The sequence below is a fragment of the Bos indicus x Bos taurus genome, chromosome 19 (genome assembly GCF_003369695.1).
Source record: "Bos indicus x Bos taurus breed Angus x Brahman F1 hybrid chromosome 19, Bos_hybrid_MaternalHap_v2.0, whole genome shotgun sequence".
Classification (NCBI taxonomy): Eukaryota; Metazoa; Chordata; class Mammalia; order Artiodactyla; family Bovidae; genus Bos; species Bos indicus x Bos taurus.
Window position 1 is genome coordinate 41,090,725 of NC_040094.1, and position 25,752 is coordinate 41,116,476.

The window sequence follows — 25,752 nt, forward strand, 5'->3', positions numbered from 1 at the left end:
CATAGTGCCAGGCTTTCGTGGCCCAACAAGGATGATGTCTCTGGGCTTCTTTCCAATCCCCCCTACCGTTAGGAAGCTCTTTTCAAGCCTAACTTTGGCTTCAGTCCCCACTTCCGGACTTCGGGGGGTGGGGCCCGAGGGCTTGGGGGCGGGGCTGAGGGGAAGGGGCGGGGCTGCAGTCCTACGCACGTCCCGGATCGCTCTCGGGGGCGGACTCAGTGGCGGAAGTGGCGTCGGGAGATCTCTTTCCGCTCGGAGGCGCTGCTGGGGCGGTGGAGTCAGATTGCGGTTGCGGGTAGGAAGAGCTGGGGTCGTGGCTGACATGGAGCAGGTGGGTCCGCAAGAGGTCACTGGGACCAGGTGGTGGTACAAGGGCTACGTCTTGCCAGCGGATCCCGTCTCCCTAGCGGGTGTCCGTTCGTGGTTCCGTCCGACCCTTCCCACACCCCCTGCTCCCCACGTTCCGCCCCCTTCCTCAGCTCCGCCCCCTTCCTCAGCTCCACCCCGCGCGAGGTTAAGGGGTCTCCTGCGCTGACAGTCCGCGGCCCCACCCACTCGAAAGAGTCCGGGAAGGGTGTCCCGGATCGCCCTCCATAGCTTTTCTTTTCACTGTGAGGGGGTGGTGTCTGGGTATTAAGAGCAAGAACTGGATATGGGGAGGTGTCAGGGTTAAGAAGGCAATGGCACCCCACTCCAGTACTCTTGCCTGGAAAATCCCATGGATGGAGGAGCCTGGTAGGCTGCAGTCCATGGGGTCGCTAAGAGTCGGACACGACTGAGCGACTTCACTTTCACTTTTCACTTTCATGCATTGGAGAAAGAAATGGCAACCCACTCCAGTGTTCTTGCCTGGAGAATCCCAGGGATGGGGGAGCCTGGTGGGCTGCCGTCTATGGGGTCGTACAGAGTCGGACACGACTGAAGTGACTTAGCAGTAGCAGTAGCAGGGTTAAAAATGAGCAGGAAAATATCTGCAAGTTCCTGTAGGTCTCCGTCTCACTGTCATCCGGGCTCCCTCAAGTTCCTTGGGAAATGGCAGTGAATGACTTCTTAATGGACATCAGAAGGGCTCTTTGATATCTTTCTTGAGTTATTAAAGGTGCATAACACCAGTGACACTAACTCGTAATTGATATAGTGGATATGTGCCCCTTCCCCCCGTTTTGGCTTCCTCCGCGTCAGCATCCCCTTATTTTCTTCCTACTCCTCTGACTGCAGAAGTACCGTTTCACAATCTCTTCTTGCCCAGCCCCTTATTCTGTACACTTAATCTGGATGGTCTCATCTACTCTCATGGTTTCAGCTTTGTGTCCGTTTGTGTTCAGTGACTCAGTCGTGTGTAACTGTGACCTCTTGGACTGTAGTTCTGCAGCCTCCTCTGTCAATGGGGTTATCCCAGGAAGAATACTGGAGTGGGTTGCCATTTCCTCCTCCAAGGACTGAACCTGAGTGTCCTGCGGCTCCTGTATTGGCAGGTGGATTCTTCTTTACCACTGAGCCACCTGGGAAGCCTGGCTTCAACTTTAGGATACCAGAAAGGCACCCAGATCTCCAGCTTCAGCCAAGCCCCTCCCTGGAGCCTCAGGCTTGGCCATCCAGCTACCAGTTGGATGGCTCTACTTCAGCTGCCACTCAGTCTGTCTGAACTCAAATTTATCTTGTCCCCTGCAGATTCATTTGTTCTCAACTACCCCATCCTAGCCAGAAACCTGAGAATTATCATATACTTCCTCTTTTTTCTCAGTTCTCATATCTAAGAGGTGACCTAGTCCAGTAACTTCCTAACATGCTTCGCACATGGTCCCATGCCTCTGACTCTGTTGTCAGCACCTTGTCGATATGTTTCTCAACAGGATGATTGCGGTGACTGAACTTCCAGTTCACGGCCGCCTGCAACCCAGTGTCCCAACTGTAACTCTTGTGGTCCTTGAAAAAGATGTCTCATAATGTCACTTCCTTGCTTACAACCCTTGAATGGTTTCCCAGTGCCTATGGGAAAGGCTGAATCTTTAGCACAGATTACACGGCTCTCTCTCCTACCCTATGTGTACCCTGAGGTCCAATAATATGACATTGCAGGATGTGCTTGCCCACACCTTGCCATTTTGTGTCTCCATGGCTTTGCATGCACCAGCCCCACTGCCTAGAAAGTCCCTTTTCCTCTTATCTGCTGCCTACCTTCTACTTGACCTTTAGTGCTCTGCTCAGGCAGCATCACCTCTGGATCACCGCCCCTGCCCAAGGCTAAATATTGTCCCATCTGAGTCCCTGCAGCACCCTGTCCATAATAGCCTGATGATGAAGGATACAGACTCATGAACTGGACTTCCTGGGTCCCAGGACTATCTTATGATATTGATGAAGGCAGAGCTTCAGTTTCGTTTGGCAAATGGAGATAGTTCTGTGCCTATTTGGTACAGTTATCGTGGATTAAATGAAATAGTGTATGTTTAGGGCTTAAAACGGTGAGCACAGGCATGCTCAGTAAATCAGTGTTAACTATTATTACTGTTTACATAAGAAGGATAAAGAACAGTGATTCTGATTTTTAATTTTATCAACTGCTTGAGAATAGTTGATGTGGCTTCTCATTCTGTCTCAGAGCTGCAAAGCCTGACTCTTTGTCAGTAAATAAAATGCTGGGGTAGAGAGCATTAGGGGCAGGATCTGGGTGAGGATTCAAAATAGTAGAAGACCTAGATCCCATGTCATTCTGCTCAGGAAATGAGTCTGGAAATGGATAAATGTTAGAGGCCAGGCTGGTGGCTCAGAGGTTAAAGTGTCTGCCTCCAATGCGGGAGACCTGAGTTTGATCCCTGGGTTGGGAAGATCCCCTGGAGAAGGAAATGGCAACCCGCTCCAATACTCTTGCCTGGAGAATCCCATGGACGGAGGAGCCTGGTAGGCTACAGTCCACAGGGTTGCAAAGAGTCAGACACGACTGAACGACTTCACTTTCACTTTCAAGCATGAGTTCTAGAGAAATGTACACAGAACTCTGGGAACCCAAGGAAGAAAAAGGCCAAGAGTAACTTCCCAGAGAAACTGACAGTTAGGGGCCCTCGGTGAGAGAATGAGTACCAGCAGGAGGCAGAGACCTGGGTGGGCTCAGAGAAAGGAAAGCTATATCCTCCAGTTGGAGAGTTCCTTCAGGGGAGGGGGCTGAGGTGGGCATGAGGGCAGATTCCTTTCTTCACCTGGCTGCAAAGAAGTATCCCCTCGGGTTAGGAGCCTGCAGAGACCATGCCCTGGGGAGGTCTGGAGGCTTGGTACCCATGTTTGGGGGCAGGGCCCTAGGGGTAAGGTCAGCACGCATGCCTGTGGGCTGGGCCTGTGTTTTAAACCAGATTCTGGGCTTCTGTTCAAGCCCGGAGTGCCCATCTTCCTTGCCTCCGGCTGATAGATGCAGAGGCCTGGGTCAGATGGCTCCTCCTCCCTGTGGCTTTCCTGACCTCCCCCACTCTAGCCTGGGTCAGATGCTCCTTTCTCTGGGAGCCCACAGTCCTTTGTTCACCCCTCCCTGAAAGTGCTGATCGCAGCGTGGCGCTGTGCCTTTATCTGTCAGCCTCCCTTCCCAGACGTGGACCCCCTGAGTGAATATCCCCGGGGACCAACACTGTGGCTGGCACGCTGTAGGCTCTCATTCACCTGCTGTGGGAAACCGAGCTCTCCGACACTCGGACTTGTTTGGGGGAAAGGGTGTGGGTGAGACCAAAAATTGTGTACATTTGACAGCTCTCACTTGTTGCATTCAACGACAGAGGTTGTTGGCCCCGTTTTACAGACAGAGAAGCTGAGATTTGGGAGGTGAGGTCAGGTTCACTCAGCAGGAACTGTCTTCTGACTCCAGGTCTACAACCATGTCCCAGAAACTGCCCTGGGCTCCCAGTCCCCAAAGGGACAGCTGCCACATCAGTGGGACGAGGGACAAGGGAGGTATACCATCCTGCCTGTTGTATGTTCCTCTGAGCTTTTTCTGCCTGGGAAGGGGCTGGTCCGGGCCAGTGCTGGGAGGAGTCTGTTCTGAACCACCCCCGCCCCTGCAGGGCCCTTCTGTCACCTAGGCTCATAGGACTGAGATTGCCCTGGAAGATGGACCAGCCCTTTCCAAACTGACCTTGAGAACTCAACCTCATTAGTCCTGTTTTATCCAACAGCACCGATGGGGCCTGACTCACCAGCCCTTGAGTAGGCTGGGGTCATAGAGTCACAGAACTGGGGACATCTCTGACATTTAATAGGGCCTGGCGTGTGGAGGGAGCTGAAGGGCTGAGTCAATCTCAGTTTGATAGGATTTTCCAGTAAGTGAAAGTGAAAGAAAGAAAATGAAAGTGAAGTCGCTCAGTCGTGTCTGACTCTTTGTGACCCCATGGACTGTAGCCCACCAGGCTCCTCTGTCCATGGGATTTTCCAGGCAAGAGTCCTGGAGTAGGTAGCCTTTCCCTTCTCCAGGGGATCTTCCCAACCCAGGGATCAAACCTAGGTCTCCCGCATTGCAGGTGGATTCTTTACTAACTGAGTCACAAGGAAAGCCTGTAAACTGTACTTCAGAACCTCCTGGGGCTAGGGCAGTGTGGGAGCGTTCCGTGATGAATACGGTTTCTGTTTTGGCTTGACTGGGCCCTGTTCACTTCCTCAGAAGGAAAAGGGAAAGAGCCTGGCTTGGCCTCTGAGATCTTACTTGTCACTGCTGCTGTGTCCTGGGTTCTTTAGGGGCATAGTTCCCTGCTTCTCCAGGGAACTTCCCAAGCCATCTGGGTGGGGCACAGTAGAGACTAGGAAGCCAGCTGTGCTGAGGCTGATGGCATAGGTCACCGATCCCTGAACTACAGGAGAGCCTAATATGTAACATCCTGGGTCAGCTCCCTGAGATCAGGGCCCATCCTACCATCCAGAAGTACTGATGGACCCTCAGTTTGGGCAGAGTGCCGTGCTGCATGTGCCTGGCCCAGGGCCCTGCCTCTAACACTGTTCCCGTGGCCGCTGATAGTGGTCATGCTGCTGCTGCTGCGAAGTCGCTTCAGTCGTGTCCAACTCTGTGCGACCCCACAGACGGCAGCCCAGCAGGCTCCCCTGTCCCTGGGATTCTCCAGGCAAGAACACTGGAGTGGGCTGCCATTTCCTTCTCCAATGCAGGAAAGTGAAAAGTGAGAGTGAAGTCGCTCAGTCGTGTCCGAGTCTTAGTGACCCCACGGACTGCAGCCCACCAGGCTCCTCTGTCCATGGGATTTTCCAGGCAAGAGTACTGGAGTGGGGTGCCATTAATTAAGCACAGGCACATTGCAGCTGTTGTTTCTAATTCTTTCAATAGCTCTGTGATGTGGGCACTCTACCATCCCTGTTTTACAGATGAGAAGACTGAGTTTCAGAGAGACTCAAAGGCCCACGGAGTAATAAAGAATGGCCTTTGGCTTTTGACTCCAGGTTTCCTGACCAACCCCCAAATCTACGCGCTTTCCCTTATTCCAGGGTGATCCATAGGCCAGTGAACCTACTTGACGTGTGCATGACCTGAGCCTCAAGGGCTCGAGGAGAGATGAGTTTGAGCCTAAAGTCTAGGGGTGTGGGGATTGAAGTGCTGAGCCAGGGTCCCAAGATCTGGGCTTGGGGAAGCCTGAGCTGAGAGTGAGGTTTGTCCAGGAGGCAACTTTTGAACTGGTCTCTAAAGACTTAAGAGTTCCTCCCAAGGGAACTGGAGGTATGAAGGGAGACCCAACTGGCCATGGTGTATCCTGGGAACAGCCAGTGGCTCGAGAGTATTGGGGGAGGCGTGTCAATCCCATCACAAGAGCGGAGTGGTGGGGACCCTAGCTATCCTAGGGATTTAAACTTGCACCCAGGCCTTTCCCTGTGAGTCTGGGTTCAGAGAAGAGGAGGGGAGCAGTCACCCTGCTTGAGGCTGCGTGGGAAACCAGTCCTCCCCCTTGCCTGCTGGTGGAGGAAGGGCCCAGGCTCTGGGTAACACGAGACTCCAATGAGGGTGGAGTCCAGTTCAGCAGAGGCTGGTTTGGTGGGGCCGCTCCTCCAGGATTGGGTGTGAGTGTGTGCAGGAGCACCTGTACATGTGATGCTGCGGTCGTTCAGCACACTTCTTCAATATTTGCTGTGAGACTGGTGCCAGAACCAGATAATGCAGCCGTGAGCAGGCAGGGTGTCCCTGATCCGGTGGGAGAAGACAGGCAGGAAGCAGATCAGTAAACATATAATGTCTGCGGTGAAGAAGGAAGCAGGGTGAGGGGATGCAGGCTGGGGCTGAATAGAGGGTTCAGGGAAGGCCTCTCCAGAGAGAGGGAACATTGCAGAGACCAAGGGGAGGAAATCCGGACACGACAGCAGGAGCAAGGGTCCTGGGGTAGGAGCATGCTGGATGTGTCCACAGGGCAGTGTGGCTGGAGCAGAAGGCACCAGGGGAGGAGGAGGCTTGTAGGCCAGGACGGAGACTTTGGCCTTTACTGTGGGGGAGCTGAGGCTGTTGGAAGTTTGGGATGTCGAGGAGGTGCAGCCTGACGTTTACTGTGGTCCCTCTGTCTGCCGTATTGAAACAGACTTGGGACCAGGGCAAGGAGGCAGTCAGGAAGCTGTAGTAAATGTGAGATCGTGGCTCAGGCAGGGTGCTGTTAGTGGTGAGCAGTGGCGGATACTGGCTGGACTTGGAAGGATTTGTTCATGGTTCGGATGTGGAGGGGAAGGTGCTGAGCTCTCTACAGGCTCTGGCTATTAAACTCTTTGGGGTCTTTTGACACCTCGCTCCCCACAGGGCCTGAAGGTGGCCACATTTAGGTTTAGCCCAGCACTAGGGGAAGCCCACGTGCCCCTGGGATCAACTCCGCCCTGTCCAGGCTGTGGGCAGGCCTCTCCAAGCTTCAGTCTTGTCACCTCTACAGCTTCTGGCAACAGATGCCAGGAGTGAAGGAGAGGATGTCTGCAGGGGGCCGGCGGGGCCACTGCCAGCCCGGAGTGCTTTCTTCTGGCCCGTCTGGATCATGCACAGGCCTGTTTGGTCTGCTGTCCTCCTTCCCTGAGCCAGCTTCCTCCCAGGCTGGCCAGTGGCAGAACACAACCCGAGGCCAGCCTCTTCTGCACACAGAGCCTTTGTCTGCTGCCTGTCTGTGGATTCTCCATTAACCTGGGCATCAGCAGAGTCTCAATCCAGAGCAACCCCAGCCCTGGCCTGAAGCCATCCCACAGAGGCTGTCAGAACTCGAGACTGTTTCCACCTAAGATGATACAGGGGTCATGTTAGCTAACCCTTCCACAGCAGTCACTCTTTTTTGGGGACTGTTCTGGGTCCTTATGTGTAAAAAGTTGCCTAAACCTTGTAATACCTCTAAGAAGCAGATACTACCATTACCCCGTTTTATAGAGAAGAAAATCGAGGCACAGAGAGGTTCAGTGACTAGTAAGGTGGGAATCCAGGCTTCCCCGGTGGCTCAGTGGTAAAGAACCCACCTGCAATGCAGGAGTCACAGGAGACCTAGGTTCAATTCCTCGGTGGGGACGATCCCCTGGAGGAGGATGTGACAACCTACTCCGGTATTCTTGCCTGGAGAATCCCATGGACAGGGGAGCGTGGCATGCTGCAGTCCGCAGGGTCACAAAGAGTTGGACATGACTGAAGCGACAGCATGCTCGTGCATACAAGGTGGGAATCCAGGGTGGGGCACGTGTTTTGAGCCCACGTCTACTGCCCCCTTGGCCTGGGGAGAGGGTTTGGAGATGCCATACTGCTCTGAGGTGAGAATCGTTTTTGGACATAGATGGGGTGTTCGTCTGCTCGGGGTCACAGAGCCTAGCTGGTGGAGGGAGCTCTATCTGGAACTTGTGTAGGTTGGCCTGACATTCCGTGGGAAGCTGGGCAGAGGAGAAGGGGAGAGGCCCACAGAGGCGGCGGCGGCGGCCATGGCTCCTGTCTGTGCAGCCCTTACTCTGTGACATCAGGGGCTGTTCTCCGTGCTCTCCATGCACAGCTGTCTCCTCTGATCCACCAGGCGCCCCAGGGTCAATACAGGTATCCCCCAGTCCCCGTTTCCAGGTGCAGCCTCGGAGTCTTGCCAAGTGAGTGACAGACATAGGCGCATTGCAGACTTGTTTTGGTCAGGAAATGTCAGCCAGAGACTGGCAGAGAGATGGTTGGAGTCTCCAGCCCAGGGTGTGACTGAGGCCTGGGAAGAGCCCTGTCTGTGCCCCAGCCACCTAAGAACTGGAAATGGAGCCCTGGGGGAGGTTGGGGGGTCAGGCACCAGTGGGAAGAAGTAGCATCAGAGGTCAGTCCGGGCTTTCCCCCAGAGCCTGTGCAGGGAGCCAGGACACCCCCCGCCCACCTCCCCAGGAGCACACGCTTGCCTGGAGCCTCTGTAACTTGGCCCATAGCTCACACAAAGGAGGAAGCCTGGGCTGAAGCCTTGGACAGCTTACTCTGGGTCATCTGGCACGTGAACTGTGGAGCTCAGATTTGAACTCAGGCCTTTGGGGGCAGTTTATTACACATCACTGTTGTGTGTAAGCCCCCACCCCCCCACACCGCACACCTCTCACCTGAATGGCCTTGCCCACCCGCTTGCTCCATCTCCACCCTCACCGGCCAAACACCAGCCATCCTTCCCCTAACACTTCTCTAAATGCCTGTGGGGCAGCAATCATTGGTAGCAATCACAGATGGGAGATGCTGCCTTTTATTGTGGGAAAGCATGCACAGCATAACATTTGCCATTTTAGCCACTTTTAAGTGGACAGTTCTGTGGCACTAAGTATATTATCATTCCCCTTATTTAATGCAACTGAAGAAGCTGATTCTCAGAATGTTCTGTTTGCCCCAGTCGCAAGACTGGTGAGGGTGGACCGAGAGTCAAACCCCGGCCTCAGAGGTACCAGCTGCCTGCTGTCGTCTGCTGAGTGGGGACCCACCCGAAAGCTTCTGCTGCCCCCGGGCTAGTGTTTCCTGGGGCCAGTCAGAGAAGGCCTGGAAGTGGGCGTGAGGGGCCCCCAGAGCTTTCCCTGTGCCCAGAGACCTGCCTGGCCTCCTCCTCCCGACCCCTCTTACCCTTCTGACCCAGGATGAGAAAAACCACCAGTTCCCCCCCCCCCACCACCACCACCCCACTCTCTCTAAGCAGCTGAGCTTCCACAAGCACGTCAGGTGTCATGTCTGCAGTCAGCCCAGGCCGACTTCTTCACGCCACATGTGCTGCTCCCCTCCTGACACCTCTGAAGGTGCTGGGGAGGGGCTGGTGACGGCAGGCGGTGGGCTTGGCAGGGGGACGCTGCTCCCAGGGGGCTGGGTGGCAGCCCTGCCGCCCCCAGCCTCCTGACGCTTGTTCCTGCCTCCCCTGTCTGGAGGGTGGAGGCCAGTCCACCCTGCCGGCAGGTGCCTCCATCCTCCCAGGCCAGTGTTCTGGGGACTGTTGAGAGCAGTTCTAGGCCAAGGTGGTTTTCATATCTGGAGCTGGCAAGTGGTCTCACGGAACTCAAAACTTTTCAACGTCATCTGAATTGAGTTTTTCAAACCACACCCATGGAGGCTCCTCAGGGTGACCCCGGATGGAGTTTGAGGGAAGGCTGACTTGTGGGGCTCTCTGTGGCCACATCCTATGGCAGGACCTATACAGTCCTGTTTTTATCCATTGTATTTATCTGCTGTCTGCACTGCAAAGCTTGCGGCATCTTAGTTCCCCAGCCAGGGACTGAACGTGCACCCTTGGCCGTGAAGGTTTTAACCCCTGAACCATCAGGGGATTCCCAGTTTTTATGTTTTCTTTTTTTTAAATTAATTTATTTTTTAATTTAAGGATAATTGCTTTACAGAATTGTGTTGGTTTCTGCCAAACATTAACATTTATTTTTTTTAAATTAAAAAATCATTTTATTTTAAATTGGAGGATAATTACAATATTTTGGTGGTTCCTACTATACATCAGTATGGACCAGATGTATAAACGTGTCCCCTGCCTCTTAAACCTCCCTTCCACCTCCCTCCCCACCCCACCCCTCTGGGATGTCAGGAGCACCAGCCCTCGCTGCATCGCACAGCAAGCTCCCACTGGCTGGCTGTTTGGTATGTGGTCGTGTGTACTACTGCTCTCTTTTAGCACTGCTCTCTCAAGTCATCCCAGCCTCTTCCTCCCCTGCTGTGATTATGAGTCTGTTCTTTATGTTTGCATCTCCTTTGCTGCCCTGCAAATATATCTGTTTTATATATTGAGATCCTAGGTAAGGTTTTTTGGTTGATGTTAAGTTTCTCTTAAAAGGGTTTTGTTTTTTTTTTTTAACGGACCTTTTCCCTGGAGGTTCAAGAGGGAAGGGACATATGTATACCTATGGCTGATTCATGTTGATGTTTGACAGAAAACAACATAATTCTGTAAAGCAATTATCCTTCAATTAAAAAATAAATACATTAAAAAAAAAAAAAAATGGACCGTTCTCCCAGATAGGGAAATGGAGGCTTGCTAAGAAGGACTTGCCCAAAGTTTTTCAGGTCAGATGGCTGCCCCTGAACTCATTCACCTCTTCCAGCTCTTGCTTATTTGGATGCTGAGTTTCTTTCACAGAGGAGGGTGACGCAGAACCCTGCTCTCTCTGACTGTTGGCCGGAAGCCCTCACCCCTGCTGCAGAGCCCCCTGTGCTTGGCTCCCTCACCTGCCGCACCCCCCGCATTGGCAGCTCTCTCGGGCTCCCCCAGCACCTCTGCTCTCGGCCCCCCTCTGTGTCTCTCACTTCCACATGGTCGTCTGGGTGTGTGAGTGTCAGTGCTGTTGTACGCCAAGTGTGTCTCACACCCAAGCTGCTGCCACCCAGGTCCTGTCCCCAGAAGGGGAGGGAGAAGGCCAGGGGGCAAGACTAGACAGACCCGGGAGCAGACAGGGAGTGGGGAAGCCACAGCACCCTGCAGTGAGACAGGGAAGGGGGAGAAGGTGAAGGCAGGTAGGAAAGGAGAGAGAGACACATAAGAGAAAACCAGAGAGAGAGTAATCTGATGGGGGTGGAGAGACACTCGCAGTTGGGAGAGAAGTGGAGAGGAAGACCCAGAGAGGGGGCGGAATAAAGACAGACGTGGGAGGGGGTACAGAGACACTTCCAAAGAATGGTGAAGAGGTAGCTTGTGAGAGAGACAGGAGAGAGGAGAGATGGAGACAGGTCTGGCAGAAGACGAGCGGGCTATTAGAGACAAGGAAATGTCACCCGCCCTGGGGCTGCGGCTGTGTCATAGTGAGGGATGCTGAGCGTAGAGTCTGACACCAGATCTGGCTGATAGATGTTGGGGGGTCCCATTGCCAGCAGTCTCTTCTGGCCCCCTCTTCTGGCCGCCACCTTCCAGAGCTGGTCCAGCTTTCCTCCAGATGAGCTTAGCATGGACACCCTGAAAGAGTAGTAGAGGCTGGTGCTTCTGCTGAGAACAGTCAGTCCTGACTGTTGGGTTGGCACAGAGGTAGAGGGATGGGTGAGCCGGCTTGCTCAGAAACCGTGCTGGCCACAGAATGGGGGCTTGTTTTCGACTTAGTAGCTGAAGCATGGAAGAGACCAGACAGCAAATGTGTGGAGGGGATGGACGGCTATGGTGAGGGGACCAGTTAGATCTTGGCCTTCCCAGAATCAAGCACAAAGACCCAGGGCTCCCCTTCCAGTGGCGCCCAGACCTGCCCTCTGGTTCTGCATGTGAGAAGACTCAGGGAGACTCTTCATGGGCTCCCAGAGACTCAGGCCCCACCATGCTGCTTCAGCTCCCCTCTGCTCTAGCCTAAACCTTTCCTTCCCCCACCTGGGGGACAGGGCCTCTGAGGGTCCCTGCCAGCAGATTGGTAGAGCAAGGACCATAGGCCTGGGGGCTGCTCAGCAGGGAGGGAGCGCCCCACTGCCCACTTTGTCTCTCGGGTTTATGAGGATTTCATCCTCATGGTCACATGGGCAGATAAGGCATGGATGGTCACATCCATTCACCTCCTGGAGCCTCGGCTGTCTTGTGTGAGGAATAGGAGGAACCATTCTGCCCTGTGTGGACATGGAACGCAGTGAGATTACCGGAGAAGGTGAAGCCCGGTAAATTCACTGGGACTGGGGAAGGAGGGTGCGAGGCTCTGAGGAGAGGGCCTTGGAGCTGCCAGTTGAAGGACTGGGGAGATCTGGGTGTAAGGCCCCCAAGGCAGGACCAGGCTGCCACTTAAAGGGACCTAGAAGGCCAGGGTGGCCATCATAGTGAGATGATGGGGCCCCATCTTGCGAGGACCACCATGAGGAGGGTGTATTATCCTCAGACCAGAGGGGAGCCCTTGGAGGGTTGTGAACAGGGAATGGCAGGATCTGATTCATGTTCTGAAAAGCTTTTTCTGGCTGTCTAGAGGTGGTTGCTGTGGGTGGGGGTAGAGAAAGCCTGGAGACGCGCCCACCCATTAGGAGCAGGAGAGAGCTGGTTGGGCCTGAGGCGGGGGTGGCGGAGAGAAGGGACCAAGATTTCATCCCACCATCCCTCCGGGCTGGCCTGCGCAGAGACACTGCTCTAGGAAGTCCCTCCCAGTTGCCATGGATCAGGGGGTGGGAGGGTAGGGCTGGCGGCTGGGAGGGAATGTGGCTTTGTGCTTGGAAAACAAAGAACAGAGCTTGGGGCTGACTTCTCCTGGGGGTGGGACCGACCCAGAGGCTGCTGACAGGCCCAGAGGCTGAACTACAGGGCAGGGCTTGGCAGGAAAAGGCTGTGGCCCCAGGGAGGACCCAGGAGGCCCCCAAGGGTGACCATGGGGCTGCAGGATTTTGCCTGGGGTGGGGGGGTGGTGAAGAAGCAGGACAGAGGGAGAAGGATGCTCAGACCCCTCCAGCCTGGAAGTCAGGCCGCAGAGGAAAATGAGGCAGAGAGGGCCCTGGGCCACAGAGTTAGGCGGAGGGTGGGGGGCAGATGTGTTTGGAAACAAATCGGGGTCCTAGGGCTGCGTTTGAAAGGACAAAGGAGGTTTCCGAGTGTTCCTGGACCCTGACACCAGGACCTGACCAGCCACCCTGCCTCCCTGCAGCCCTGCTGCTGAGGCCCAGCCCAACCTGGCTGGAGGTGGGGGCCCGCCAGGATGAGCAAGCTGTCCGGGGACCTGCTGGCCCGCGACCTGGAGCGCAGCCTGCCGGCCGTGGCCTCCCTGGGCTCGTCGCTATCCCACAGCCAGAGCCTCTCCTCTCACCTCCTCCCACCGCCGCTGTCGGAGAAGCGCCGGGCCATCTCCGACGTCCGCCGCACCTTCTGTCTGTTCGTCACCTTCGACCTGCTCTTCATCTCCCTGCTCTGGATCATTGAGCTGAACGTGAGTGGGGCGAGGCTCGGGGCACAGGTCAGGTTGGGGGAGGGGTATTGCCCGGGCCTCAGAGGGTTGCATCTGGGGGTGTGTTGATTTCCGGGTAAAATGAAGAATGAGACTAGAAGAATAGCTGTTCTCATCTTCCAGAGAGAGAAACACAGAGACGTTAAGCTGCTTATCCAAGGTCTCTCAGCAAGTGTGTGAAGAAGGCAGGGTCTGAACCCAGAACTCACACCTTTGCACCACACTGGCCCCTAGTGGACACTCTTGAGAAAGGAGGCGGGATCCCAGAGGGCTCTGGTGGAGTTATCAGAGCCTTTGTCTTCTTTCTGCTCTACTTTGCTCTCTGGCTTAGTTCATTCATTCATTCAGCAAACATTTCTGAGTCCCAGCTGTGTCCCAGGCGCTGTGCCGAAAGCAGAGGGAACAGTGGGTGGCAATCTGTAAAGACTCCCAGTGACGCCCCGCTTTCCTTCCCCACCTTGGGCATTCTTCCAGTGTCCCCAGTTTTGGCCTCTTGGTTTTGGTGAGATTCCACCTAATGGTTTAGAGACAGAGCTGCCTGTCAGGGTGGAGTCTGCCCACCCCCTACCCTTGCCATGCAGTGCTTGGCCAGCTGGCGGTGGAACCTAATCTCCGGGTGCTGACAGGGCAGAGCAGGACCTGATGCAGAGGCAGGAGCATGGAACCAGGGCATCCTGGGCTTGGTCCCCTGTCCCAGCTTCTGCTCTATAGCAACTGTGTGAGCTCAGCGAGGGACTCAGCCTCTCTGAGCCTCCCCTTGTTCTCCTTGTGCAAAGTGGGTCAGAGTTCTGGATGGCAGGTGTCCTTCCTCCAGGTCTCAGGCCCAGTCAGTTCAGTCACTCAGTCGTGTTCGACTCTTTGTGACCCCATGGACTGCAGCACGCCAGGCTTCCCTGTCCATCACCAACTCCCGGAGCTTACTCAAACTCATGTCCATAGAGTCGGTGATGCCATCCAATCACCTTATCCTCTGTCGTCCCCTTCTCCTCCTGCCTTCAGTCTTTCCCAGCATCAGGGTCTTTTCCAATCAGTCAGTTCTTCACATCAGATGGCCAAAGTATTGGACTTTCAGCTTCAGCATCAGTCCTTCCAATGACTATTCTGGACTGATTTCCTTTAGGATGGACTGGTTGGATCTCCTTGCAGTCCAAGGGACTCTCAAGAGTCTTCTCCAACACCACAGTTCAAAAGCATCAGTTCTTTGGCGCTTAGCTTTCTTTATAGTCCAACTCTCACATCCATACATGACCACTGGAAAAACCATAGCCTTGACTAGATGGACCTTTGTTGACAAAGTAATGTCTCTGCTTCTTAATATGCTGTCTAGGTTGGTCATAGCTTTTCTTCCAAGAAGCAAGCGTCTTTTAATTTCATGGCTGCAGTCACCATCTGCAGTGACTTTGAAGCTCAAAAAAATAAAGTCTCCAACTGTTCCCATTGTTTCCCCATCTATTTGCCATGAAGTGATGGGACCGGATGCCATGATCTTAGTCCATGATCTTAGTTTTCTGAATGTTGAGTTTTAAGCCAACTTTTTCACTCTCTTCTTTCAGTTTCATCAAGAGGCTCTTTGGTTCTTTGCTTTCTGCCATAAGGGTGGTATCATCTGCATGTCTGAGGTTACTGATATTTCTCCCAGCCATCTTAATTCCAGCTTGTGCTTCATCCAGCCCAGCATTTCTCATGATGTACTCTGCATGTAAGTTAAATAAGCAGGGTGACAATATATAGCCTCGACGTACTCCTTTCCCTATTTGGAACCAGTCTGTTGTTCCATGTCCAGTTCTAACTGTTGCTTCTTGACCTGCATACAGATTTCTCAAGAGGTAGGTAAGGTGGTCTGGTATTCCCATCTCTTTAAGAATTTTCCACAGTTTGTTGTGATCTACACAGTCAAAGGCTTTGGCATAGTCAATAAAGCAGATGTTTTTCTGGAGCTCTCTTGCTTTTTCGATGGATGCCAACAGATGTTGGCAATTTAATCTCTGGTTCCTCTGCCTTTTCTAAATCCAGGTTGAGCATCTGAAATTTCACAGTGGAAGCCTGGCTTGGAGAATTTTCAGCATTACTTTGCTAGCATGTGAGATGAGTGCAAGTGTGTGGTGGTTTGAGCATTCTTTGGCATTGCCTTTCTTTGGGATTGGAATAAAAACTGACCTTTTCCAGTCCTGTGGCCACTGCTGAGTTTTCCAAATTTGCTGGCATATTGAGTGCAGCACTTTCACAGCATCATCTTTCAGGATTTGAAATAGCTCAACTGGAATCCCATCACCTCCACTAGCTTTGTTCATAGTGATGCTACGTAAGGCCCTTAGGCCTTTGCATGCCAGGATGCCTGTCTCTAGGTGAGTGATCACACCATTGTGATTATCTGGGTCGTGAAGATCTTTTTTATGTAGTTCTGTGTATTCTTGCCACCTCTTCTTAATATCTTCTGCTTCTGTTAGGTCCATACTGTTTCTGTCTTTTACTGTGCCTATCTTTGCATGAAGTATTTCCTTGGTATCTCTAGTTTTCTGGAAGAGATCTCTAGTTTTCTTGAAGAGATCTCTAGTCTTTCCCACTCTTGTTTTCCTCTATTTCTTTGCATTGATCCCTGAGGAGGGCTTTCTTATCTCTCCTTGCTATTCTCTGGAACTCTGCATTCAAATGGGTGTATCTTTCTTTTTCTCCTTTGCCTTTTGTGTCTTTTCTTTTCACAGCTATTTGTAAGACCTCCTCAGACAACCATTTTGCCTTTTTGCATTTCTTTTTCTTGGGGATGGTCTTGATCACTGCCTCCTGTCACAAACCTGTCACAAACCGTCTCAAGCTCAGGGTTCAGGAAAACAATGACTGTTGTTACAAAGGAGGAGCTTAGAGAAGGAGCTGGTTTAGGGGTGAAGTTTGATTCTGGGTATGTTGAGCTGGAAGGCAAGGCAAGGCTTTGAGGGTGATGCTCCTCTGTGCACAGAGGTGAGCTGGCACCTTCAGCGAGAAGGAGCCACAGCCATGGGGGACCTTACAGACCATCTTACTGATGAGACGGCTGAAGCTCAGTGAGGTTCATGGTCATTTGAAGAGTTTCTGAGGTCTTAAACTTTATTCCTTTGGACAATCCCCTTGGGCTTCCCTGGTGGCTCAGGCGGTAAAGGATCTGTCTGCAGTGGAGGAGACCCAGATTTGATCCCTGGGTTGGGAAGATCCCCTGAAGAACAGAATGGCAACACACTCCAGTATTCTTGTTTGGAGAATCCCATGGTCACAGGAGCCTAGCAGGATACAGTCCATGGGGTCGCAAAGAATCAGACACGACTGAGCAACTAACACTTTCACTTTCCAGCATGAAAGCAGGCACTAAAATTCACCCACATCCTTCATTAAATGTATGTATAATATTTTCTTGACAGAAAAGAGCTGAAAAAATGTTTGGCAATTTTACTTTGGAACCTATATGGCTATACTGGCTGTAATAGCTCAACAGTTGTCATGCAGACTTGAAAATGCTCGTGGAGTGAGAAAATCTAATCTCCAAATTATTTTCAGATTTGACAAAAAGTTTCAGAACGCTGAATTTAACAGTTCAGAGAATTAACATCATGTTTCTCTTGGTGGACAATTAAAATTTTATTAATTTTTCAATTTTGCCATTTTCATACTTTGAAACGTATGTATTTTTAGTTTTTTTAAAATATTTATTTACTTAGTTTGACTTATTATTTACTTACTTGGGGAAGAAAATGGCAACCCACTCCAGTATTCTTGCCTGGAGAATTCCATGGACAGAGGAGCCTGGTGGGCTGCGGTCCATGGGGTCACAGAGTCGGACACGACTGAGCACACAGCGCCTATTTGACTGGGTCTTAGTTGTGGCACATGGGATCTAGTTTCTTGACCAGGGATTGAACCTAGGCCCCCTGCATTAGGAGCACAGAGTCTTAGCCACTGGTCCTTAAGGATTACCTTACTGATGAGAGAGCTGAGGATCAGCGAGGTTCAGGGTCATTTAAAGAGTTTCTGAGGTCTTAAACCTTCTTTGGATGATCCCCTTGGGCTTCCCTGGTAGCTTCACCAGGTGGACCACCAGGGAAGTCCCTATTTTTAGTTTTCTAACAGACTGCATGTTGCCCAGTGTATGCAAGGACCCTGACCAGGCTGTAAGACCGGCGCCAAGATCTTGCAGCCAGAGCTGGCAAAACAAGGGCAGGAACTCTACTGTCCTGAGTCCTGATGCAGTGGGCTGGCCGGTGGGTATGCAGGCAAGGGAGAGTTATCTGTAAAGAGGAAAACCATGGAAGAGAGAGCTCTGCTGGCACCCCACCTGCAGCTCTGACTCTGGAGCCCAAGAGGGCGTAGTCTGAGGAGTAAGAGGAGGATCAGGCTGGGGTGGGTTGTGATGTCAGCAAGGTGTTTGACTCCATGGGGTGCAGAGTGGTCTTGAGGCTGAGGCATTTGATGGGGATGCACCAGGGCTCGAGACTCAGTGAGGGGCTGTCCAGATGGCTGGCTTTTGCCCTGAGCATCAGAATCGCTCAGGAGCTTTACAGCCATTCCAGATGCTCGGCTCACCCCGAGATTCAGACCCAGCGTCTCAACATCTGTATCTTTAACACCTCACTCCCCTCCACAACCCCAATTCAGATCATCTTCCAGAAATCAGAAGCCCTAATCTAGGTAATCGTGATGGGTCTTCCCCTTCAGGGCTCCCAAACTCCATCCCCAAGAGTCCCCTTGTGCCCCTCTTCTCTGGAGGCTGGCACCCCACCTGCAGAGGCACAAGCCTGCCACCCCATTCCACCTGAGGCATCAGGCTGCAGTCTAGCTTTCAGTGGGCATCCGGACTCCTTACTCCCCAGCCAGGCTCTCAGGGATCCCATTGAAAATGTGTGGGTGGCTAGGGCAAGGGCAGAGGCAAGGACCAGTCTGCTTACTCTGCATGCCATCCTCTCTAGCAGCTTGATGGATTTTGCCCATTAAGTACAAACCTAATCAATCGATTTGCCACCTGGGGCTCCGTCTGACACCACTGCCCACCCTTGGTCCCCGTCACCCCAGATGGATGCTTGGCTGGAAGATGGAGCACCGCAGTGGTGGGAGGGAGAGGAAATCATGGGAGAGGCTGGCTCCCAGCTCGCTGTCTGCCAGCATAGTGCCTGCATAGGGCCCATCACCTCCCAAGGCCCTCCAGGCTTGCCCCTTCCTAGGCAGCGTGCTCACGAGTGTCAGGAGGCTCAGCTCTGCCTGTCTGGACTGCCTGGATCCTTAGAGGAACAGTCTCAGCGCTGGGGTCTCAGGCCCCTGGCTGAGCTCGCCTGGTGCCTCGGGGCTTCTCAGGTGGTAGCTGAGCATTTACAGCCTCTCCTCCAGGTTCCACCTGCCCCCTCTGGGAGGACGAAGGGCAGCCCTGGGGACTTGGTCCTACCCACCTCTCTCTCTTCCAGACCAACACAGGCATCCAGAAGAACCTGGAGCAGGAGATCATCAACTACAGATTTAAAACTTCCTTCTTTGACATCTTTGTGAGTGGCCTTGGAGATCCTGCGGGCAGAGAGGGAGCAGGGACAGGGTTCTTTGGCTGGATTTTCTTCTTCCTGCAGCATGCATCCTAATCTGATCAGGGAGCCCTCTGTATTCAAGCCTGTTCCCAAATGAGGCCCTGCTTTCAGAGAGCCCCAAGTGGGAGGGGAAGACAAGACCCCCGTCCAAGGAGGTCACATGTAATCCCCAAAGAAGCACTGACCTGGCCTCGGCCATTCCCTGCTGGGGCATGCACACTGCGTGGGGAGCCTGGGGGAGCAGCCTGGAGGGGCGGCCAGCCTTCGGCCGGGGTGGGGCCCATGGCTGCCTGTGACAGCTCCCCCACTCCCCTGCCAGGTCCTGGCCTTCTTCCGCTTCTCCGGACTGCTCCTGGGCTACGCCGTGCTGCGGCTCCGGCACTGGTGGGTGATTGCGGTAAGATGCCACTTTCCTGGCAGCTCTCGGGCCCTGGCTGGGCTGGCTCATGGGGTGGGATGGAGGAGGACTTACTCCCCAGGCTCCGTCTTCGCTCTGTCTGTCTCTCTCTCCCTCCCCTGGACAGGTCACCACGCTGGTGTCCAGTGCATTCCTCATCGTCAAGGTCATCCTCTCTGAGGTCAGTGGTTCGGGGTCTGGCTGGTCTGGTGGGCATCTGGCCTGCGGGATGGGCTCATCCCAAGAAGGGACTGCTTCTCTGACTTTGGGTTTCTGTCCCTGTTGTCAGGGTTGGGTGAGGAGGATTCCTGTCCTTGGCTTTTTCTAAGGGGTCAGCTTCACTGGCTTTGCCCACTTGCCCTGCTGAAACCCTAAGAACAGAAAGTTCCTCCTCCAGGCTGACCTTAGTGTATCATGCTGTAGAATTCCCTGTAGAATTCCCTGTAGTGTATCATGCTGTAGAATGCATTAATCCCTCCATCTCAGAGGCATGTGCCACAGGGGAGGCCCAAGCAGCTGGTACCAGGAGTGGGGTGTAGGCCAGAGTCAGCAGCCCCGGGGTGGGGCTCTGGGTCTGGGGTGGCCCCCGGCTGTGGAGCTCAGCCCCCTCCCCTCCGCAGCTGCTCAGCAAAGGGGCCTTCGGCTACTTGCTCCCCATCGTCTCCTTTGTCCTCGCCTGGCTGGAGACCTGGTTCCTTGACTTCAAAGTCCTACCTCAGGAGGCTGAGGAGGAGCGATGTGAGTGCTGGGGGGTGAGGGGATGCAGCGAGGGTCACCCCCACCCAAGAGAGGAGAGTTTCTGGCATGAGGGCCAGTTCTGAGCTCTCTTGCCAACTCTGCCTCCAAGAGCCTTAAAGAGAGCCTGGGCCGGGGGACCCTAGGCTGCCAAGGCATGATTGTCCTTGGTCTGGGACGATGGCTGCCCACGTCTGCCCCCCAGGGTACCTTGCCGCCCAGGCTGCTGTCGCCCGAGGACCCCTGCTCTTCTCCGGCGCTCTATCTGAGGGCCAGTTCTATTCACCCCCAGAATCCTTTGCAGGTGAGGGTTGGTGGGTGGGGGAACTACCTCCAGGGAGGGGCTTTAAGAGGAGCAGGATGGCTGGGTCTGTCCTTTCTCGTCCTCTGTCAGCTCCTTGGAGAAAGCGAGCAGCCCTCTCCCACACACAATCTTATCCCCCCACACACCATTGCACTTGTACCCCAATCCCTCACCCCCACCCCTTCTCCCCACCTCTTCCCGTTGTCCTCCGTGCTTGTTTTTCTGCAGGGTCTGACAATGAATCCGATGATGAAATTGTTGGGAAGAAAAGCTTCTCTGCCCAGGTATTTGGCTGCCTACCCCTACCTGGGGTGGGCACCCCAGAGAGGAGCCAGCACTGGGCTCGGCCAGCTGGGCAGGGGCTTCCCAGAGGAGGGCAGACCTTAGGCAGCCTGAAGGCCTGTCAGTGTCCATCTGAGTGTCTGGCTCACTGTCAGTCAGGCCCAGTGGTCTCCTTCCTGCCTGGGCCCTGGGGTAACAACCACAGCACCTGGTCCCCGGGAGCTCAGCGGGCGCAGGAGACTAGCCCAAACCCTGCATCTGGACATCCAGCTGAATCAGGCCTTTGAAAGAGATGTGTGGAGTGTCTAGAGAAAGACCCAGAGGGGTGCAGCTGCCAGGCTGACCACTTCCTGCCTCCCCTCCCTGGCCAGGAACGGGAGTACGTCCTTCAGGGGAAGGAGGCCATGGCGGTGGTGGACCAGATCTTGGCCCAAGAGGAGAACTGGAAGTTTGAGAAGAATAACGTAAGAAAGTTTTCTCCCACGGGACCCTGAGAGTCGGCTTATAGGGAGTTTTCCCTCCCTTTTCTGAGGCCTGAGAAAGAAGCCCAAAGATTGCATGGGTTGGAACCCTATTTCTGCCCAGGGGAGGGGGCTGGGCCCTGGGGTCAGCCCCTTGGCCTGGATTGGACGTTTCCAGCGCCCCTCCCCTGCTCACCGCCGCCCCCCCCCGCCCCCCCCCCCCCCCCCCCCGCCACGACCCCGCCCCTGCCGCTCTGCCGCCTCAGCTCCAGCTTTGAAGGGGAAGCCAGGCTTCTGTGCTGTGTCCGGTGTTTTGTTTCATGACCAAAACAATATTATCTAGAAAGATGGCAGAGAGCTTGGAAAACAGGGGGAAAACATCCCCGTCCCTTTCTCTGGCCAGTTCCCCTGGCAGCCTCGGCGGCCTGGAGAGACAGGCCTCCGTGGTTGCAGCTGCAGCTGTGCTCCTGCCTTTTAACTTGATATCAAAAGCCTTTCTCTCCTCATGGCAGGACATTTGTCAGAACCACTGTTTTTTAACGGTTGCTCAGATATCCCCCAGATTCCTAAAGTTTTCTCCTCTCTGTTAAAATCTTGCCCTGCCCGTCACCCATTCCTGCCCTCAACCCGGCCCTCTTCTACCCTCCACTCACCTCCCTGGTGCCCTTCTGTCCCTGCCATAGGAATATGGGGACACTGTGTACACCATCGAGATTCCCTTTCACGGCAAGACCTTCATTCTGAAGGTGGGTGATGGAAAGAGTGCTCTGGAGCTTCTTGCTCTGCCTGGGACTCCATCCAGGAAGGGCCTGGTGGTGTGGGGACCCTCCGGCAGGTTTCTCCCACCCAACAGGAAAGGGCTGGTGTGCCCAAGTACATCTGGCACCATCCAGCCCTCTGCCCACCCTGCCCCAGACCTTCCTGCCCTGCCCCGCGGAGCTGGTGTACCAGGAGGTAATCCTACAGCCTGAGAGGATGGTGCTATGGAACAAGACGGTGACCGCCTGCCAGGTGAGCTGAGCCAGCGGTCCAAGCCTGGCACCCCTCAGGGCAGAGCCATCAGGCAGGTGAGGGCGTGATCCAGTGTGAACAGTGAACCCCCTGGGGACCCGGGTCGCATCACTGAACTACTCTGGGCCTCAGCTTCCCCATCTGTAAAATGGGGATGGTGGTAATAGTTTCCTCCAAGAGAGGGTCTGGAAGATGGAAGAACAAAATGCTCAGAGTGCTGGGTCCAGCGCCCATGAATGGAAGTGGCTCCTAATTACGGGGCCTGAGCAGAGAGCCGGCTGACCTGGGGGCTTTCCTGAGATGCTGGGCCCATCCTCGGGGTTTTCCTGGGGTGGCTGCACCTTATGTCTGCCCTGACGCCCGCAGATCCTTCAGCGAGTAGAGGACAACACCCTCATCTCCTATGATGTGTCTTCAGGGGCCGCGGGTGGCGTGGTCTCCCCCAGGTGAGCCCCCCTACCCGCCCCCTCAGGCAGGCCTCCTGCCCTTGGGCCTTCTACACACCCCCCTCATCTAATCATCCCCCTCCAGGGATTTTGTGAATGTCCGACGCATCGAGCGGCGCCGAGACCGATACCTGTCCGCGGGCATCGCCACCACGCACTGCGCCAAGCCCCCGACGCACAAATACGTCAGGTGAGCTGAACCTTGCCTGGAGTCATGCGCACTGGCTCCTCCCCTCGTGGCCGTGAGAACAGGGCAGGACTGGTGTGTACAGCTGGGCACTTTCTCCTGCTGAGGTCGCCTTCCTGTCCCCGGTCCCACTGTCCCTACTCCTGCTTATCTGGGACCACCACCAGGCTCAGGGGAGCTCCGGGGTAGACCGAGGGTGGCGATGAATAGGGACCAGTCGGGAAGGGGGCTGGGAGCCATGAGGTGGCTGGTCTAGGGGACCAGCACAGCAGGAGGCTCTGTGTTCTGAAGCATCACCTTCCTGCCTTTCATCCCCTTCTCCCTGTCCCTTGGCCTTGCGTTACCCTCATGGTGCTTGGAGGTACCCAAAGGAAGAAGCTTGAGTCCTCTGCTGTCTGTTCCACGGCCTCCTCCAGCCCCCTTGCTCTCTAGTCCTAGCGCTGTGGGTGGCCTCCTCCCAGATACTCGACACTTCCCCTTCTGTCTTGGGGTTCCGCAGAGAGCGCTGTTCTTTGCGTGTCAGCCCGGGGCTCTGGTCTCACCACCACCACAGTGTTTGCTGGGTGATGGGCAAGCTCGTTTCCCCTCCTGACGCCAGCTCCCTTATCTATGGAGGCAGGGGAGCTGATGGGATGGGAATCCTACCGCTCAGGCCTGTGGCCTCCCAAGAAGGCGCCCCCTCGTGGAGCCCCGCGGCTCTGCACTGCTCCCAGAGCTGGGCCCCGTGAGAAGTGCTCACCCCCGCACTACCGGAGTCCCTGGACAGACTAGATGAGAGCTGGAAGGTGGTACACGCCCTGCCCCTGGGGCTGTGCAAACATCGACCAGCTGTTGAAGGAGGATTTGAGCACCCCATGGCAGGTGGGGTGGGGGGCTGTATCCTGTGGCCTCTGGGACACCCGTTCTGGCCCTGCTCAGACCAGCAGCTCCCTTCCCCCTTCCACCCCAGTCCAAGGTGGGTCAGGGCAGAGCGGAAATCAGGGGTTTCGCCTGGCTCCAAGGTCCCCTACCAGTGCATCTCTCCTCAGGGGAGAGAATGGTCCTGGGGGCTTCATCGTGCTCAAGTCGGCCAGTAATCCCCGAGTCTGCACCTTCATCTGGATCCTTAATACAGATCTCAAGGTGGGCATGCTGGGGCTCCGAGGCAGGCTCTGCGGAGTGGAGGGGACTGTGCTGTGTGACCTTGGGCGTCCCTGCTCCCGGCTTCCCTGCTCTCCGCCTCCTTTCTTCCTCTGAAACTGGGGGCAGGGTCCAGATGATCTTCTCGCCCTGAGGCCCTGTGCCTCCCCTCTTTACCTCTGACTCCTGAGGCCTGAGGAAGGGTGGCTGGCTGCCAGCCCACCCCATCCCGGGTCTATTTGTGTGACTCATGCCAAGACCGGGGTACGGCATGTTCTTCCTGCCAGGGGTGGGGGAGAGGGCGGCCTTGGCTACATGCCAGAGTTGCACCTGCATTTGGGCACCAGTTGTTGAGGGGGAGTCCCTGCTGAGGGCCGGCCTTCCTGGAACTTCTCCTCGCCTCCCCCAGGGCCGCCTGCCCCGGTACCTCATCCACCAGAGCCTCGCAGCCACCATGTTCGAATTTGCCTTCCACCTGCGGCAGCGCATTGGAGAGCTGGGTGCCCGGGCATAAGGGTGCCTCCTCACCACCCTGCGGGCCAGGGTCCTGTTGCCACGGCCTCCAGAGCCAGAGAGGGGCACCGCTTGGGCTTCCCACTGCCCACTGAGGACCTGGCCTCAGCAGTGGGGAGGGGGGAGCTTCCTCCACAGCAGCTCTGTGACCTGAGCTCCCGCCCTAGACCGAGCTTCACTGCGCCTGGGGGTGGCCATGGCCGGCTGAGGGCTCAAGCGCTGGGACTCTGCTGCTGCGCCGAATGGGTCTTTCCTGCCAACGGTTCCACGGCCTCCCTGCCTCTGGGAGGAGGAGACCCGCTGTCCCCTACCTGGCCTGGGGCGGGGTCTTTAACCGGAGCCATGGACTCAGCGGGAGAGGACCCTGGCCAGGACCAAAGTTAGGGCAGCTCATCACCAGTGTGAAGGTGTGGGAGCTCCTCTCTCATCATGGTTTTTTAGGATTATTTAAAGGGTCTGGGACCTTTCTCCACTTGCACTTCCACTTGTAGGGGTGTGGGTGGCAGGTGGGGGTGGTGGGCACTGGCAGGGAGCCTGCCCCTCCCAGGCTGTCTCCAGGTTGCTGCCCTCCACCCCCACCCCCCAGTGCCTCCTTGGGGACCTTTGTAATTTGAGCCAATTAAAAACAGGAACTCAAAAAAAAAAAAAAGCCCCTGCAGCCTGGCCTCTTGAGAGTGAAAAAAAAGGGCAGCACGCAGGGCCTAGGGGAAGGAACCCTGCTTCAGCCTACACATGACCCACCCTCCCAGAGCCAGAATAGAGCCAGCTGGGGACCCAGTTCTCGAACCGCCCCCCCGCCCCGTTCAGCTGGTCAGATAAGTGGTCAGAGAAAGATTCCCTGCCTCCCGGCCAGGTCTCCTGCTAAGGAAGGTTAGATTAAGGTCTCCAGCCCAGGATGGGGAGGCGGGAGGTGGGGGAGACCTGGAAAGACCCCGAGTAGGCCTCAGCTGATCCTGGGGTCTGCACGTTTGTCGGGGAGGAGCCTGGAGGTGAGGCCTGGGCTTCCCCATGGGTCACTGAGGCACCTCTGGGCTCTGCTCACCTCCTCTCTCTGCCCATCACACTTGGGACCACTGGGAAATGGCCCTCCTTCCCTCCCTGCAGGCTTCCTGAGGGGCTGACTTGCTTAGACTCAGGGGTGGGGGTGTTGCCTCTTGGGCCCGGCTAGGCATGTGACCCCCGGCAGGTCTGCCTGCCTGAGCCTCCATTTCCTACTTTGCTAAAGCTGTGTAAGATGAAAGGCGCCAAGGATTGGGTGTAGTGCTCAGTAATCAAGAGGGGGCCCACGGGCCTGCCTGCTAGGGTCTCATCACAGCCTCTGTCCCTGGCTTTCCTGGTGCCCTTGCTTTGTCCACTCAGTGACACCCCTGCTGCTCCTCCCCCGTGCCTTCCCCGTGTGCCAGCCTCCTGTTGCACACGCTGCTGCTCTGGGGGCGGGGCTGTCCCTACAAGCCCTTCGACTGGCTT

The 25,752-nt window shown here is 55.2% G+C and overlaps 1 protein-coding gene across 2 annotated transcripts; it reads left to right on the forward strand.

The window, feature by feature from the left end:
- Positions 1-198: 198 nt before the first annotated feature.
- On the forward strand, positions 199-24,939 carry STARD3 (StAR related lipid transfer domain containing 3). Of its 2 annotated transcripts, none has more exons than XM_027517017.1 (15): positions 199-331; positions 13,000-13,278; positions 18,717-18,794; positions 19,150-19,227; positions 19,355-19,408; positions 19,848-19,965; positions 20,168-20,266; positions 20,495-20,550; positions 20,920-21,012; positions 21,693-21,755; positions 21,925-22,020; positions 22,387-22,466; positions 22,552-22,656; positions 23,682-23,775; positions 24,182-24,939. In XM_027517017.1, exons 2-15 carry the CDS (start codon positions 13,051-13,053, stop codon positions 24,284-24,286), a joined length of 1,347 nt encoding a protein of 448 aa, XP_027372818.1. In that variant the 5' UTR covers positions 199-331; positions 13,000-13,050; the 3' UTR covers positions 24,287-24,939. The 2 variants fall into 2 exon arrangements, with proteins under 2 accessions (XP_027372818.1, XP_027372819.1); XM_027517018.1 differs by lacking the exon at positions 199-331 and adding an exon at positions 12,619-12,720.
- The last annotated feature ends 813 nt before the right edge of the window (positions 24,940-25,752 follow it).